Here is a 16,957-nt window from a genome sequence, read left to right as displayed (position 1 = left end):
GTAGAGCCCCAGAATAGCTAGGGACGGCCCTGGGTGGCAGGGCTTCGGTCCCAGGAGGAAGGAACAGTGGTGGGAGATTACAACATCTAAGGACTGATTTTCACTACTGGGAGATCCACACTGCTGCAATCGATTCAGCAGGGGTCAATTTCTAAATCGACGGCAGAGTGCTCTCCAGTCGACCCAGGTACTCCAGCTCTCGGAGAAGAGTAAGGGAAGTCGACCGGAGAGTGTGTCCCATCAACGCAGCACAGTGAAGACATCGGGGTAAGTCAACCTAAGCTCCATCGACCAGCTACATTATTCACATAGCTGGAGTAGCGTAACTTAGGTCGACTTATCCCGGTAGTGAAGACAAGTCCTAAGGGTATGGCCATGCAGCAAAGGAAGAGTAGGTGTACCCATCCTAGCTTTATTCTAGCGAGTGTGAGTAACAATGGTAATGAAGATCTAGGCTGTTCTCAGTGGTAGCAGATGACAGAACAAGGAGTAATGGTCTCAAGTTGCAGTGGGGGAGGTTTAGGTTGGATATTAGGAAAAACTTTTTCACTAGGAGGGTGGTGAAACACTGGAATGCGTTACCTAAGGAGGTGGTGGAATCTCCTTCCTTAGAAGTTTTTAAGGTCAGGCTTGACAAAGCCCTGGCTGGGATGATTTAGTTGGGGATTGGTCCTGCTTTGAGCAGGGGGTTGGACTAGATGACCTCCTGAGGTCCCTTCCAACCCTGATATTCTATGATTCTATGGCAGCAGAGGCTTCAGCATGGGCTTGAAACCTGAGTACATACCCAGCAACCAGCATCCCAGACAGACATTACTGTGGCAGCTAGCCTGCAATGAAGCCCATGCTGCCACATCTTGACTCCGATTGTTACCTGTGCTAGCTAGATTAAAACTAGCACACGTAGCCTACTTGAGCTACAGTTACACCTTAAATTGTAGTGTAGATGTACCCTAAAGCAAGAAGAGATCTTCTGGAGGTTGCTGGGAAAGGAGGAGAAACAAGAAAGCCCCTATTGTTTTGCTAGTTACACAATACAGACAATAAGAAGAAGCCACATGGGTACAACTGGGTGCCAGATAAGTGTGTTTACTAAATATACACAAACATACCAGGTCTAGCTAGATACATAATCCAGCTCTGACTGGTTTCTGGCTGCTTTTGAAACATAGTACACAATGAGCACTACTAGAAGGCTCACAAACTATCCAAAGGATACCCTTCTGTTCCTGGTTTCAGAGTAGCAGCTGTGTTAGTCTGTATTCGCAAAAAGAAAAGGAGTACTTGTGGCACCTTAGAGACTAACAAATTTATTTGAGCATAAACTTTCGTGAGCTATAGCTCCCTTCATCGGATGCATTCAGTAGAATAACAAATTTGAGCATAAACTTTCGTGAGCTACAGCTCACTTCATTGGATGCATTCAGTGGAATTCCACTGAATGCATCCAATGAAGTGAGCTGTAGCTCACGAAAGTTTATGCTCAAATAAATTTGTTAGTCTCTAAGGTGCCACAAGTACTCCTTTTCTTTTTGCCTTCTACTCCTATATGCTACGTTTCCTGCAAGAGGGAGTGAGAGAGGTGAGGGGGAAGGGTACTGGTATGCCTTGTAAGTTTGCCCAATGAATTCAAACTTTCCATCAAACATGCAGCGGTTAGTTTGGTTCCATCTCCAGGCCAACCAAATGATGGTGCCCTTCATGAACTGTACCCTGCAGGTTTCACACAGCTATACTACCAACCTTCTTAATGTTATTAGTTCATCATAGTAATACTGTGAGAGACCCAAAGAGGCGACGAGGTGGAGGAGATATCATTGAGGTGGAAATGCAACAATTTAGCATTAAGTGGTTGAAAATCTGAGGAACCACTGCTTGGATTTTCAAACTATGTTGTAGTCACTACTTTGCGAGAGCAGATGCCTCACTGGCAGAATCTATAGAACAAGGGACATTCTGAAAAAACAATGTGTACACTGGAAATTAATAAACTAAATTCTAGTCACTCCAGTTGGGTACAAAGGCTGCTTTAAGGGAGTTCAACTCTGTTTGTACAGGTTTTCAGCTGACTTCACTTTTTAAAAGTGCATGGCATGCATCCAAAACAAATAATTTTTTGTGCTAGATGGGAAGACCAAAAGGAAAAGTCTGGAGAGAGGAGGATGGATGATCTTCCTTTAATGTCAAAACTGACATAAACATATCCCCCCAACCCCTTTGCACAAGATAATTTTCTCAGCAAGACACAGATTGCTTCAATCTCTGCAGAGCAGCCTTTGAAGCTTTCTCCTTATTGTTGTGCGTAGGGGGAGGGAGGGTTACCTTTGAGGATTTCTACAGCAGTGAAGAGTTCCTCCTTCAAATACTTTCACATTATGAGGAAAATGCTCTCTTCTTTGGGGCTTCTCTTCCTTAAGACTTAGGGCTGGCCAGAAAACAAGAATTCTGCTTCGCAAAACATTTTGGTTTTGACAGAAAAGGTTCTGTTGAAAATTATTCAGCCAGGTCTGCTTAAGACCTCACTCATCATTAGGTGGAGTTCCTTCTCAGGAGATAATTTGTATTGTTGGAGAGGATCCACCAACTGGAAGATAACAATTTTTGACGGGTTCCCATTCTGCAGAACTTTGTAATAGGCTGCTTCTTGTTTTGTTTGTGAAGCTATGTGCATTGTTTGGCAGGGACGGTTTACAGTGTGAAGTAATTCATAAAGACATTTGTTACTTTGTAACCATTCTTTTTAAAGATTGACATTACTAGAGGGATTCCAGGTGGGTTTCTCTCTCGCAGGATGTTTGCCTTGTTCAGAGTATTTGATCTTCAGCTTTGTCCATTTTTTCATTGGTCACACTTGGATAACACTTTTAGCCCCTGATCCCACAATGAGCTTTGTGTGGGTAGACCCCATGGACTTCATTGCAAGTCCTGGTGGGCTCCTACTTGGAACTCTAATTAAGATGTTACTGTATTTATCCAAGTTTTTCCCAAAGGGTGAGAAATGAACCATCTCGGGGAGGGGCTGTTTCGCTCTTACATGGTTTCTTCCTCAAAAGTTTTCATCTACACCTTACACAGTAAAATGTGACTAAAGATGTGCAGTATTGTTCCGCATTGACATGCTTTCCCTGCACATATTGAGACCATCTGATAGCTTCCACACCTCCCTTTACTAAAAATCTTGTGGGAAATTCTGTACATCCTGTATTCAGCTGTGCAAAGTGATTTGTAGCTGCAGCTACATTCTTTAATGACTTACTGCAAGACATTTTATAAAACCATTAATAACAAATGTTTAACAGATATTAGGAGAAAGAACTTTGGTATGTGCGAGCATATATACACAGAGAGAGACTGGTGTGTGTATATGTATAATGTATGGGTGAGTGACCTTAGGGGATTGCATGAGAGGGGCAGGTATCTGGTGGTGATCAGGTGTGTGTGGGTTTTTAGGTGACCTTTCAAGTCTCTCAGGCAGATTCTTATGTGGAAGCCCAGCTATAAGCAACACAGCCCTTCGATTGCTATTTAGGTGAACTAATCAGGCCGTGTGAGGGGAATCTGCCGGGACACTGTAGTTGCAAGGGCTTGGGTTCCCCAGTCCCTGTGTTGGTGGGTAGGGGGAGACTAGGGAGCGAACAGTTAAAGAATGAAGGGTCATTCTTCAGATGATGATGTGCAGCCATGAATTATAAATAGGGGTCACAATATAGTGCTCTTATTGTACCTGAGGCTGCTACAGAAGGCTCAGGTTGCAGCTGTGTTGAAGAGCGTGTGTTTCCATCTGTGCATGGCAAAGTGAAGTGAGGTCTTTTATTTTGGATGTAGGCCTTATGCTTATCCATGCCTTTGTTGCCCTGAGATTAGACCCCTTAATGCTCTCTACTTGGGGCTGCACCTGAGACCATGCAGAAGCTGAGCTATTCCAGAATTCAGGAGCCCTTTAGTAAGTGAGGCTTTCCACTGGGAGCACATAACATGCGCATCCCATGAGCTAGTGTGGTTGCCTCTGGGCAGCTGGGTGGAACTCAAAGTATTTTTTTATTGATCTTTAAAGGCTTGCATGGTTTGAATCTGTGTCTGGGTTACCAGAGCACCCATCTCTTTACCTGGGCTAGACTGCCGCAGTTGCTGTCTGTGGAGGTGCGTGCCAGGGAGCTCTGCAGGTGCAGAAGAAGGGCAGTGCTGGCAGCTTGTTCTCTGAGAGGGCCTAAATGTGAATAATGTATTATAATTGTACATGCAGTAATAATGTATTATAATTGTACATGCAAGGTAACGGGTGTTTCTGAAAATGATACTTAGGCTCCTAAGTCACATAGGTGCTTTTGACAGTAGTCCCCTCAATTGTTGGTAACGCGATCTGACACAAAGATACTGAGGCTCTTGATTTCTCTTGTTCCTCTTTTCCAGGTTGGCCTTCATTCTATGATGTGATCAGTCCTGATGCAATTACGTTCACCGATGACTTCTCTTATGGGATGCACAGGATTGAAACAGGCTGCAGTCAGGTCAGTATATAGCACTGAGACCATTCTGACAGTAAAGGCTGCAAATATTGTTACAGCACCCTACCCTTTCACTGTGATTTACAAAGCTTTTAGTTCATTAAATACTACTAATCTTAAAATTGTGTGGTGGATTGCAAGTATGACGGACGAATGGTCCAAGCAAAGTACAAAGTGCTAATAAGAGTATGCTTAAGCACTGTTTAACAGAGCATACATCATTGGCTTGAATCAGTGGTGCCAAGTATACAGAAATTCTTGTTGAAAGGAATCCCGTCAATGCTCATCCCTGAGCTCCGCTTCTCTACCTCCATGTACGAATGGTTTTGATAGAGGTTGGAAGCGTTGTAGCGACTATTTGTGTGCTGATACCATCACTGTGCATTACTGAAGAGCAGCACTAACTGAAATCCAAGACCCATTCCCAGGTCAATCTTAATGGCCTCATCAGGTGATCCCATCTGCCATAATAATGAACTCAATAATAATGCCAGATGCTCCGAACTTTCCATTATCTGTCTTGTTCTACTTGCTTTCATCCATTATGATGCCCAGCTTTCTGTGAAGTGAATGGCATAATCATTATATGGAAGGGAGGGGAACTGCTGACTTGACATGTTACAAAAACACCCAGCAACTCTCAACCATCCAGTTCTAAATCCTCAATCTCCTTCTGGTGAGGGTGCAACAGCTTCATTCATGCTATATAAATCTGCCTTTGTGTTTCCAGACGGGACCAAGGCTGGGATAACCGATTTCAGCATTGCTGAAATATATCCTGATTATTCTGTGCTCATACAGGAATGCTTAGAGCATGTTAAGAAAGAGGCTCTCTGAAATGATGATGTAGTCTTCTGGGGCCATTTCTGCTCCCACTAAAGTCAATGGCAAAATTTCAGTGAACTTCAGTGTGTGCAGGATGAGGCCCAAATTGCCAGTGCCTGAATCAGTCTGAAGGGAAATATCTACTGATATAATTGGAGAGAGGCTGGGAACAGGTATTAATACCTGGTGGCATGGGCCCCCTGGTGAGGGCCTTACATGCTAATTGCACTTCCTCCTCTCTCCACTGTGGAATATCAGAGCTAATTTTGATTCCATTAGGAGTCTAGTTACAGGCTGCTGAGCTGAATTCACTTTGGGCCAATGGTGCACCAGCACTGTGGCTCCCCTACTACAAGCTGAAATCACAAAAGAGCTGAAATCACTGAGTGTTGTGTTAAGTAGTGGGGGAGCCTGAAGCTATATGGTAGAGCCGTTTGCAGCACGGTGAGCGGAGTGGCTGGTGGAGCAGTTAGTGGGACAGCGAGCGGAGCGGCCGGTGGAGCAAAGCAGTTTGTGGGATGCAGAGCAGCTGGCGGAGCGGAGCCCCATGGAGAGGTGGGGCTATTAGTGTTGGTTGTTTTTTTTTTATAGGGGGGGAGGGATAGCTCAGTGGTTTGAGCATTGGCCTGCTAAACTCAGGGTTGTGAGTTCAATCCTTGAGGGGGCCATTTAGGGATCTGGGGCAAAAATTGGGGATTGGTCCTGCTTTGAGCAGGGGGTTGGACTAGATGACCACCTGAGGTCCCTTCCAACCCTGATAATCTATGATTCTATGAAATTGTATTATTCTTATCTAGGTAACATGCTGCAAGAAAACCACTTAACACATTTTCGGTAGCTATGCTGTACACATTTTAGGAATCTCAAAACCTCTGCTATGATCTCTGATTGCTAACGAATTTTAACAACTTGCTGGAAAATTTACTGCATAAAAAGATATTGCTCAATATTAGAGGAACTCGGGCTGTGTCTTTTTTATTTCATAATAGACTGAGGAACCTTATGAGCTTCTAATCATCACTTTACTGAATTGCTTTGTGGAACTAAATGATAACTATAAATAGGCTTGGAAGGATTTTATTTTTATCAGTAAATGTTGGTAAAAGTTGATTTCCTTCTGTACACACAAAGCAATGAAAACATATTTCATCAATAATTGAAATTTACAGATAGCCAAAGTGGAAAAAATAAAAGTGTGCATGAGAACTTAAGAGTTTGATTTAAGGATATTTAGTTTGCATATTTTGAAATGTGATGTTGACAATTTGTATTTTAAAGCCCATGTCTGGGGTACTGGATTGTGCCAATGATGCCAGGATTCAAAATCTTTGCTTCCTGCCCTTGCTCGTTTTCACTCAGCAATGAGCACCAATGCTGTCTGTACTGCCTGGGGGAAGCCTGTGCCGCATTCAGGTGAAGTATCTGCCTCTAACTTTCCTGCCCATACATGGGACGGCCAAGCCCTCCGTTGTAAGAAGCAGCTCATGGAAGTTGCCAGGGGGCCTCAGTCGGATCCTGGCTGGGACCCCACCCCATATATCGGCCTGAACAATCCAAGAGTGCGCCTCCTACCTTGGAGCCTCAGTCCAGCTCTGCCAGTACCAGTGCTATGGAACCCATGCTGGGGCCATCCAAGAAGGACACCACACCATCCACGAGTTCCGGCCACAGAGGAACGCTGCCTTCAAAAGCCCACAAGAGCGACAAGAAGTTGCATCGCTCATCAAATCTGCTGGTCCTGGTTCCAGCGCAACATGCCCCGCTGGCATCTCATGATTCGTGGGTCCTGAGACAACTCCCCTTACCAGCCCCGGGTCCATCCATGGACTGCAGGCCACTGGCTCTGGGGAGACTCAGAAATGTGCCTTGGCCTCATGAACTGTTCCAAGTTTGCTCCGGAATGCCCTTCCTTCTGTCCTCGCCGTGTGAGACAGTCATAACAGATGCATCGCTCAACGGCTGGGGTGCCCACAGTAGAGATCATGTGACACAAGGCACTTGGACCTCTCAGGAAGTCAGGATACCTATCACCATCCTGGAACTTCAGGCGGTACGCAAGGCATGCCATGCGTTTTTACCAGCTATCCATTCTCTTTGTCTTCTTGTCATGTTGGACAACACCACTACAGCTGACTACATAAACAAGCAAGGAGGCACAAAGTCCCCAGTGCTGTGTGCGCAAGCAGTATGCCTCTGGAAATGCTGCATTGCACATCATATCCATTTGTTGGTAGCCTGCCTGTCAGGAACCCGGAATGTGATTGCCAATGCTCTCAGCAGGAACTTTGCCGCTGACCATAAATGGGAGTTGAATGACACAGTAATTGTGGACATTTTTGGTCACTGGGGAACTCTGATCAGGAACCTCTTCACATCTCATGCCAACACCCAGTGCATTCAGTACTGCTCAAGGGGAGGACTTGGTGCCCATTCACAGGGCAATGCCCTGGTCATCAACTGGTTGGACTGGATCAGCTACTCCTTCCCTCCCCTATTACTCTTGCTGTGCATCCTTCACAGACTCCAATGGGAGATGGTGATTGTCATCCTGATTGCTCCGTTCTGGCAATCACTAGTTCTGGTTTCCTCTTTTTCTCTGCATGTCGAAGCATCCTCCACTCCTGCTCCTGATGTTTCTGGAACTGCTCACACAACACAACGACAGACTCTGGCACCCCTGTCCGCAGATGCTGACAGCTTGCTTTTTGGATGGACGCCTGCACTAGCATGGGAGTGTGCGTTGGCAGTAGAGAATGTCCTTTCCAGTAGCAGTAAGGACTCCACAAGATGATCCTACCAAACCAAATGAATGCGTTTTGCTTCCTGGGCCCAAGAACAAGGTCTTGCCCCCAAAGCTGTGGACATCCCAATGCTCTTAGACGATTTCCTCTATCTGAAGGCCTCAGGACTTGCTCTCAACTCCATCAGGGTGCATGCAGTGGCTTTTAGTGCTTTCCACCTTCCCGTTGAGGAGCATTCCATTTTTACCCCTCCTTTGACTGCCCAATTCTGGAAGAGCCTGGTAAATAAATACCTGCCCATTCAGCCTATCACTCCGCAATGGGACCTCAGTCTAGTGCTTACATCATTAATGAACACTCCCTTCAAACCTCTTGCCTTCTGCTCCCTTTCTCTTCTTTCCATGAAGGTCGCTTTCCTGGTTACTGTTACCGCTGCAAGGAGGGTTGGCAAACTGAGGGCCATGATCGCAAACCCCCCTCTCACCGTGTTCCATAAGGACAAAGTTTCTCTGCACCTGCATCCCAAATTTCTACCAAAAGTGGTTTCTTGCTTCCACTTTACCGACCCTGCATTTGCCCACTTTCTTTCCCACACCTCAACTGAGGAATGCCAGCTTCACTCCCTCGATGTATGTAGGGCCCTGGCCTTTTATCTACAAAGAATGAAGCCATTCTGGAAGTCTCCCAGATTATGTTTTGTCATAGCAGAGAGAATTAAAGGGCAGGCCATTTCCACCCAGAGAATCTCGAAGTGGGTCTGAGGGTGCATTATGCTCTGCTATCAGTTATCGAGATGATTCCCACCAGTTGGGATACGGGCCCATTCCATGAGAGTGCAAGCATCAAATTCCACCACACTCCAAAATGTGCCAACTTGTGGACATATGTAAGGCAGCCACGTGGAGTTTGGTACATGCCTTTTCTTCTCATTATGCTCTAGTGCATGATTCTGCAATGGACACCTTGTTTGTCACAGCGATTCTCCGCTCCACAGTTCCATCATCTTCCTCACACCCTTCTCCTAGCTAGGTACAGCTTGTTACTCACCTTCAGTTGAATACAGTAGGGACTATCACTCAAACAAGAAGGGGAGGTTACTTACCTGTAACTGGAGATTCTTCGAGATGTGTGGTCCCTGACTGTATTCCAATCCCACCCTCCTTCCCTTCTGTTGCGGATCTGGTAGATTCGTGGTAGAGAAGGAGCCAAAGATGCGGTCAGTCTGCCCCATCCTTTATTGCCTCAGGAAAAACCATGAGGCAGTGCAAGGGCGTATGCACGGACCGCTGGACATTTCTGCTTTGAAAAGTTCCAGTGCCGGGCACAGGCTGCTTGCTCATAACCCTCAGTGGAATACAGATAGGGACCACACATCTTGAAGAACCTCCAGTTATATGTAAGTAACCTCCCCTTCCATGCATGCTGGGCAATGTGTGGAGGGAACAAGGACCAATTCTTCCCTGGCTGAGTTTAGGGCAGTACTGCTCACTGAGGTACTAGAAGTATTGAGAATACTTTGTGCCACAGTCTTTGCTTAGGACCCTGTCCAGCTGGTAACTGGTGCTATTTAACAATGATTTAACAGTTCCACAATATAATTGCAGATACCTCACACTTTTTCAGTTGAATATTAACATGTGCTTTGGAAGAAACTATTTTAACAAGGCTTGTCTACACGACAGAGCAAAGCAAGCTAGAGGGGTGCGATTTGAAAAGCACAATAACATGCTCTCCAACTGCCCTGTGTAGACCCTGCTCTAAAGGTCTGAAACAGGACTACATCAGTGCGAACCAGGTACCTGAAAGAGAGTGCCCCAGCTGGGTCTAAAGGGGCAGCTAGTGCATAACACGTTACAGCACTGTACAAATCACAACTCTCCAGGGAGCTTTGCTGGCGCCATGTAGACAAGTCCCTACTCATACACACTCATGGGTTCTAAATTAACTGAAACCACTCAGGAAAAAGACCTGGACTTTATTGTGGACAGCTCAGTGAAAAGATTTGATCAGTGGATTTTGGTGGTTAGAAAAGCAACCAAGATGTTAGCGAGTATTAAGGTATAAAGAATAATACTTCAAATATTATAATGCCATTCTATAAATCACAGGTGTGGCCTCACATAGAGCACTGTTCATGTTGGGTCATGCTGTCTCGAACAGGATGTAGTACAAATAGAAAAAAATCCAAGGAAAATCAATTAAATTAAATTAGAGGCATGGAAAAATTTCCAGATGAGACACTAAAAATTATTAGGGTTGTGTTTTACCAGTCCCTAGTATCTGAATATCTTTGTTATCTGAAATCCATATCTGGCCATGTATCTAATGTTCATATCAAAATAGTAACTGTTCTTTTTGAAGCATTCCTCTGAGATCTTCATCTTATCAGAGCTTACTTGTATTTAGTATAGATAAGAAATAAATAAGAGGTGACATAGTGGAGATCTATCAAATAATGAATAGTAAAGAGAGCAATGTCTACTTCTCTCATAATACAAACACAGGGCTGCAAATTGAAAGCAGGATCAAATAAAATACTTTCACATGATGCATAACTCACCTGTGTCCCTCCTAGAGAGCTAATTGCCCTATTCTGGATCTACAAAAAATCTTGCTTTGTATCATCGTTCCATCTGTTCTGTTTCTCTTAGCAGAAAATGAGAAGGCAAGCCAGCGTCATCTGGGCAGGCAGCTCTCAGTGAGCCACTAGCAAGGTCCCTGTGGGACCAGAATTTGGGTCCTTTATTCAGTGATTACTGACATTCGTTGAAAATGCAGCCTACTCAGTGCCACCTGGCAGGACGTGAGTACAGCCAAATGAAGCCTGTGGCCAACATATGGGTTGGAGTATGACAACTCTCTTCCGGAGAACCCAAAGTTTTTGGATTCATCTGAATGGAGCCCAAAGCAGTGTGTGGTTAGGGTGGAGGAGTCTGAGAATGTCGTTTACCTGGCTTCGGAGAAACTAGGACTGGCAGATTTCACAGAATGGCATTAGCAATGCACACACCAATTTAAAACACACCAAAACCTAAATTTACTAAATAGTGTAGGAAAATATGAGGCTAAACCCCACAGCAGAGTTCAACAGCAGCTTCCCATCAGTGACTTCCCACCAGTAGAACCCGCGTTCTTGGCCCAGCAGATGCAGCAGATCACACAGGATGATAGCCTGGGGGTGGGGAACAACTTGCACAAGGCACAACTAAACCCTCCCATATAGTGTACCTATAACACAGCCATTTCCTCTCCTCCCGTGGATCCTAAGAATGTGAATCATGTATCCAGCAGCAAAAAAGACCACACTTTTATTGCAGTGCAGTTCTTGGTAAACACTCCCCCCCAACACACACACATGCTTCAAACCGTATTAATCTCTTGCAGATGAAAAAAGTAAGTTGCTTTTTCTGTAAATGTCCCTCCATCTGTTTGCTTCTGTGTAAAAGCCAATATTTAAAATGTTCTTCAATTTAGAGATCAAACGCTGGGGGGTGTTACCTTACTATAAAACAAAAGCATCCCTGGGATTATCTGAGAAATAACGTTTACAGTTCTGTTAGAAACACATCATCCTGGAAATACATATAAGGTCATACTTGTGACAGGTAAATGTTAATTGCAGGCACATTTAGGGAATAATATTAAATTAGTTGCACATTCTGTGTCCTTCCTTTTCCTTTCCTGTGCAGGGGGTCCTTCCCCCTAGGGTCTCTCTAGCTATTATGTTGTGCCTGTAAAAACCAATAAAATTCTTTAATCACAAAAAGATTGGTTGCAAGTTGATATGCTTTGAATAAATTATTAACAGCCGATTGCACAGTGCTTTTTTCAGCTCATGGCAAACAACGAGAACCAGGAGCCCAGAGAGACCCAACCATGCTGTCAGTTGGCTGTGGTCAGCTCTGCTCCCAATCTGCCAAAGGCCAGAGTTACACTTGGCATTCCATCATCTTGCCACGTTCTGCCCAATATATAAACCAGCATAGGATGATTTTCATGGGGAGGCTTTACCAACTTTAACAGTCACCGAAGAAAAATAGTCAGCACCCGTGGTGGTTGTAATGTTGTATGTAGTGTAGGGACAGTTCGTCTTTCATGCTCTCAAATAACAGCCAAAACAATTCCTTTCTGGTGCAAACAATTGAATTTGAGTTATTTTCATTGCACACGAGTATTAGCACATGTTTACATGGAATCTATATGTAAATTTTAGTGAGAGACAATGTCACAAAATATAACAGATTTCTCAGTAATCCAATCCTGGTGTGACTGCTACCACAGAAAAATATAATGAAACCACCTCTAACCGTGTTGAGGCTTTAGTATTCTTTGCCAAGTTCTGTTGTGATAGGTTGACTTGGTAGTCCGTAAATTTGTATGTCAATGTTTCCTGAAATCTGCTCCTCTGTGTAATTTCTCTTTCTCTGTTCCTTTACATTGGAGAATGAGTGATCTATAAATAATCTTTTGGTAAATGTTAATTTGGAAAAGGCTTTGCTATTGAGCCATGAGGTTTGAAAACTTTCTCAGTCAAGAAGATTAATTGCCATATTTTTGATTTGTACAACTATGTCGGGAAACGAAATTATTATGATTGATTTGTATTATGTTAATGTCCAAAGGCCCCAATTGGAATAAGATCCTCATTATGCTAGACCACATGCTGTAAAAAACAATAAGATGAGGACAATACCTGCTTCAAAAAACTTACAAACTCCAAGGACAAAAGAGATCAGGGCTAAGAAAGAGGGATACAAGCAAGTGATCAGTCATGAATAACATCAGACTCGTTAGTTGTATTATTTTAAAGCATCATCTTTGTTTATATTATGCTTTTATTTTTTTCATTTAACCCTCATTACCTCCTTTGTTTTTCCCCCTCCTGAAAAAAATAATTGTAGGTAGTTATACTGTCCCCAGCCTTACCAATGCTGTTAACCACTTCCTTAACCACCTCCCTAAAAGTCATTCCTGTGCCTTCCCAACGCTCATTTGCATAACAGCAGCTACTGAAAGCACTTCCTGATGATGCCACAGGGTGGAAGCAGTCTCACTGGCTGATGGTGTGTTTCCACTGAGCTACCACTGCCATTTCCGCTGCCTTGCCAGGGCAGAAGGGCTTTATCATGGGCTGCCCTCAGGAAGCTGGTGTGGTTTTCAGTGATCACTCAATGCTTAAGGTGCTTGCAAGAGGTCTGCTTTTTTTCTATGGCTGATTCCAACTGGCTGTGCATAACAACAAGAGTTTCACAGAGCCCTTCCAAAACTCTCTGTCTGGGAAGTTTAGCCCTTAATGGTGCCATTCCCAATACCACAGCTGGAGCCTGCCACTCACAGGGATCCGCCCACACAGCTCTGGTTGCAGGATTGGAGTCTTAAACTTTAAACTCTTCATGGTAAGGACTGTCTCTTTATCCAGCACTAGGTTATGCACATGCCTAGGACCCCTGCTCCTATAGTCTTGTGTTGATCAGAATTAGAGCAGGTGGGGAATTTTTCAGTAAAACATTTTTTGTCAAATATGTTTGTGAATATGTTTGAGATTTTGACTTTTTGTCCCAATTTGAGGTGACAATTCTCCCCCCTCCCCCCCCAAATCTGGAAAATATTTAAGGGATGGATAGGAAAGCAGTTTCCTGCCCAGCTCTAGTCAGAAATTCAGTTTTCATTTGGGGCGGGGAGTTTTTTCTAGGCATCACGATTGTGAAATACCTCTTGGAAGCATGAAGAGAGTATAACCTGCAGCAGTGATCTCTGCCTGCTCCTACAGATGGCCTGAGTGCATGCTTAAGTGCTTCGGTGAATCGAGGACTATAACATGAGGAGGACACTGCAATAAAAGGGACCAAAGAGAGCAAAAAATTATCCCCAGTATGCTGAGCTGTTAGGAACTTAGCCAACATGAATAATTATTCACAGCCAGGGATACTCAATATTGCTGGTATGTTCTTTCGATACTGTGCTAGAAATGAATTAAGCGTAAAGAATAATTCTTTGCCTTAATTTCTGTTATCTGGATGTCCAGCTGGGTGACTGTCTGTCTGTCAGACTGCTAGTCCACGAGGGGATATATTCTGAACTGTGACACCGCTGTAACTCCACTGATTTCAACTCATGTTGGAATCAACCATTCACTTTAATGGGAGATGCATTGGGCCCTAGCAAAGCAGCATGACTCCCTATTCAAGGTGAATGTTTGTACAGTGCAGGGGTTTATTTTTTATTCCTCCTGACCTGCTGGAGAAATAAGAAAGAATCGGAGTGGCTAATTACAGCATGCTGTTGGTTTCAAGATGTTTGTTAACCTAATTATCCCCCATCATGTGCCTCTGCAGCAGTCTTAGTTCTTCAGTAATGGCTCAGTGGATCAGTTTCTTCAAATGTTATGTTCTCTATGTAAAGGAAAGTGAATGTTACCTCTGTTATAGTCAGCAACATGGCTTTTTCCATGCTATCATACATATCTGAAATCCACTCATCCAAAACAATACTTCTCTCTGTGGTGACAGCACATATACTTTCACATTCCTTGCAAGTAACAAATTAAGCATCAATCCGATTTATAAATTATTCCTGGCTTCAGTTATTTAGCCAAAAAATCTGAACATACCTGAAATACTATTGTTTCTGAATGATTTTGGATATGTACAGTTCCACTATTCTGTGTTCCCTCGTATGCATAGTACAGCCCACAGAGACATCGACTAGGGGTTAGGCTAATGAAAGGTACCTAACAAATTCTTCAATCTAGTTTCCTGTGTAAACATTGTCCCACTATAGACTAACCTTCAGATGTTAGTATTAATAGCATTGCCGTGCCATGTAGTTGTATAGAAATACAATGATACTCTGTTGTTTTATTTCAGTGTGGTGCTCACCTGGGGCATATCTTTGATGATGGGCCTCGTCCAACTGGCAAAAGATATTGCATAAACTCTGCTTCGTTATCTTTCGAGCCTGTAGATAAGAACAATGCTGGAGAAGGCAGCAGTAGCACCAGTCCTGCCCAAACAGACAAAACCGAGCTGTAGGATAAAGGGCGGTCTTCAGAAAACTCACAGCTTATGAAGAACGTTTTTTCTAACTTGCCTGCTATATTATATCATATTTTAAAATGTATAAAGGCATTCTGTACCATCAGGTTTTTTTCTTTGTTGAAATTGAGGCCTTGCTTGCCAATGTATTTTACTATATAATAGGATCTAAATATTTGTTGACTGACTCTCCTGGTTTTGTTTTTGGAGATTGCTTTGGGGAAGGCTTAAAACAAGAGACTTTAGTTATTAGTTTCTTCTTGCTTTAAGAAAATATTCTTCTTGCTTTAAGAAAAGGAGTACTAGTGGCACCTTAGAGACTTGTTACTATAGATCTGAATATTTTTCCTTTTTTTTTTGTGAAGAAAAGGGGATTGTGGTTATCTTCAGACAACAGAACACTCCTGAGTGTAATAAAATTCTTGAGATCCCAGCACATCTGTGGTGGTTCTGATTTGTGAGGCATGTGGCCTTTGGTCATGTGTATTCAACCATCTCACTGTATCAACCACGCCCTGCAAAAACTTGGACTTAGGCAATTCCCTTCCAACTAAAAGTGATGGATGAGATGTAAAGCCCTTCCTTTGGCTAAATTATTGCCAAAATACAAAGGGTGTAGTTGCAGGGACATATATCGCATTATAATAAATTTTTTCCCCTTGTTGGATGTTGGAATGGGGTATTAAATCAAGCTCAAAACTATTGAGCTTCACTTGTTCAAGGTTCACTGAATAGCCTTTGCTTTTTTGTGAGGCCCTGTCTTCTTCCGCTACAACAATTAGAGCTCTGGACTTGAATTAAAATATAAAGGGGATTATTTATTTGGGCAGGAGCCGGTAGAACTTGTAGAGAATTGAAGTGGATGTGGGTTGACATAGGTGGGCTATTTGCCCTACCCAAGGCAAGGAATCACTGCAAGGTATCAGCAGGCTCTGCGGAACCGTGGGACTGCATAATGAAAAGTAAAACGCCCTTCTGAAATACTCCATTTTTAATTTAAACTGGCCTGGGACCATAAAGCCTTGAAGGGCCAGGTCTTTATAACAGGTAGCTATGGTGAGGGGTGTTGGTGGGGAGGTGGATGTAACAAATGAGCATGAAAAAAGCTGGCAAAAAGCCAGACTATTCACTTGGTGAGTTGCTGATTTCCCCTGGCAAGAAGTTGTCCGCAACTGCTCTTAGAGTTTAATTTAGTAGCATATAATTGCGAGTAATGAGGTTTTCTAAGCTTTAGTGAGACAGTATTATCTAATATCACTTTGCCTTGAAATGCTCAGTGACCAACCAGATCAAGTGCTCCCTTTGTGAGTATCCTGTTATGATTGACATTGGGTCCAATCCTATTCCCGCTGAGAGCAAAATTCCCCTTGATTTTAATGGAAGCAGGATTGAGCCTATTATATCAATAAAACTGAACATACCACCTGAAACGTAGAGGGTGGCTGCACTCCGAGCTAGGGGTGGCTCCCAGCTCCATGAGCCGTACACGCAGTAGCTCTGTTTGAGCTACCTGGCTAAAAAGAGAGTGTAGCTGTGGCAGCACAAGTGAAGGGAGGGGTACCCAGCCCAAGTCTGCACTTAGCGCCTCGTCCGGGTGCAAACTCAGGGCTTGCATTGCAGTGGCTACGCTCTATTTTTAGCATGCTAGCTCAATGCCAATGGGAATCGCACCCCCAGCTTGAAGTGTAGACACAATCGCCCTTTATTTTAAAAACAGCCTCTGTAAAAGCGTATAGAAAGGTGAGAATTGCCACCATTAGCACTACTACAAAAGTAGGGAGGCAGCATAAAATGCTTTAAAGTAAAATGAATACAAATCAAGGTGCTAAATATTTAGGGCTGGATTGTTCAA

At 43.6% G+C, this 16,957-nt stretch overlaps 1 protein-coding gene across 6 annotated transcripts in view; it reads left to right on the top strand.

Annotated features, from left to right (window-relative positions):
- MSRB3 (methionine sulfoxide reductase B3) overlaps positions 1-15,797 on the top strand; it is a 143,855-nt gene extending 128,058 nt beyond the window's left edge. For all 6 annotated transcript variants that reach the window (XM_074942104.1, XM_074942107.1, XM_074942102.1 and 3 more), the window contains 2 exons: positions 4,411-4,508; positions 14,938-15,797. In XM_074942104.1, the coding sequence (XP_074798205.1) occupies positions 4,411-4,508; positions 14,938-15,102 (263 nt within the window). In that variant the 3' untranslated portion in view covers positions 15,103-15,797. The remainder of the gene's footprint in view (positions 1-4,410; positions 4,509-14,937) is intronic.
- Positions 15,798-16,957: the final 1,160 nt, after the last annotated feature.

This window comes from Natator depressus, chromosome 1 (genome assembly GCF_965152275.1).
Source record: "Natator depressus isolate rNatDep1 chromosome 1, rNatDep2.hap1, whole genome shotgun sequence".
Lineage (NCBI taxonomy): Eukaryota > Metazoa > Chordata > Testudines > Cheloniidae > Natator > Natator depressus.
The sequence above is the reverse complement of the archived record's forward strand: the minus strand, read 5'-3'. Positions and strand labels throughout refer to the sequence as shown.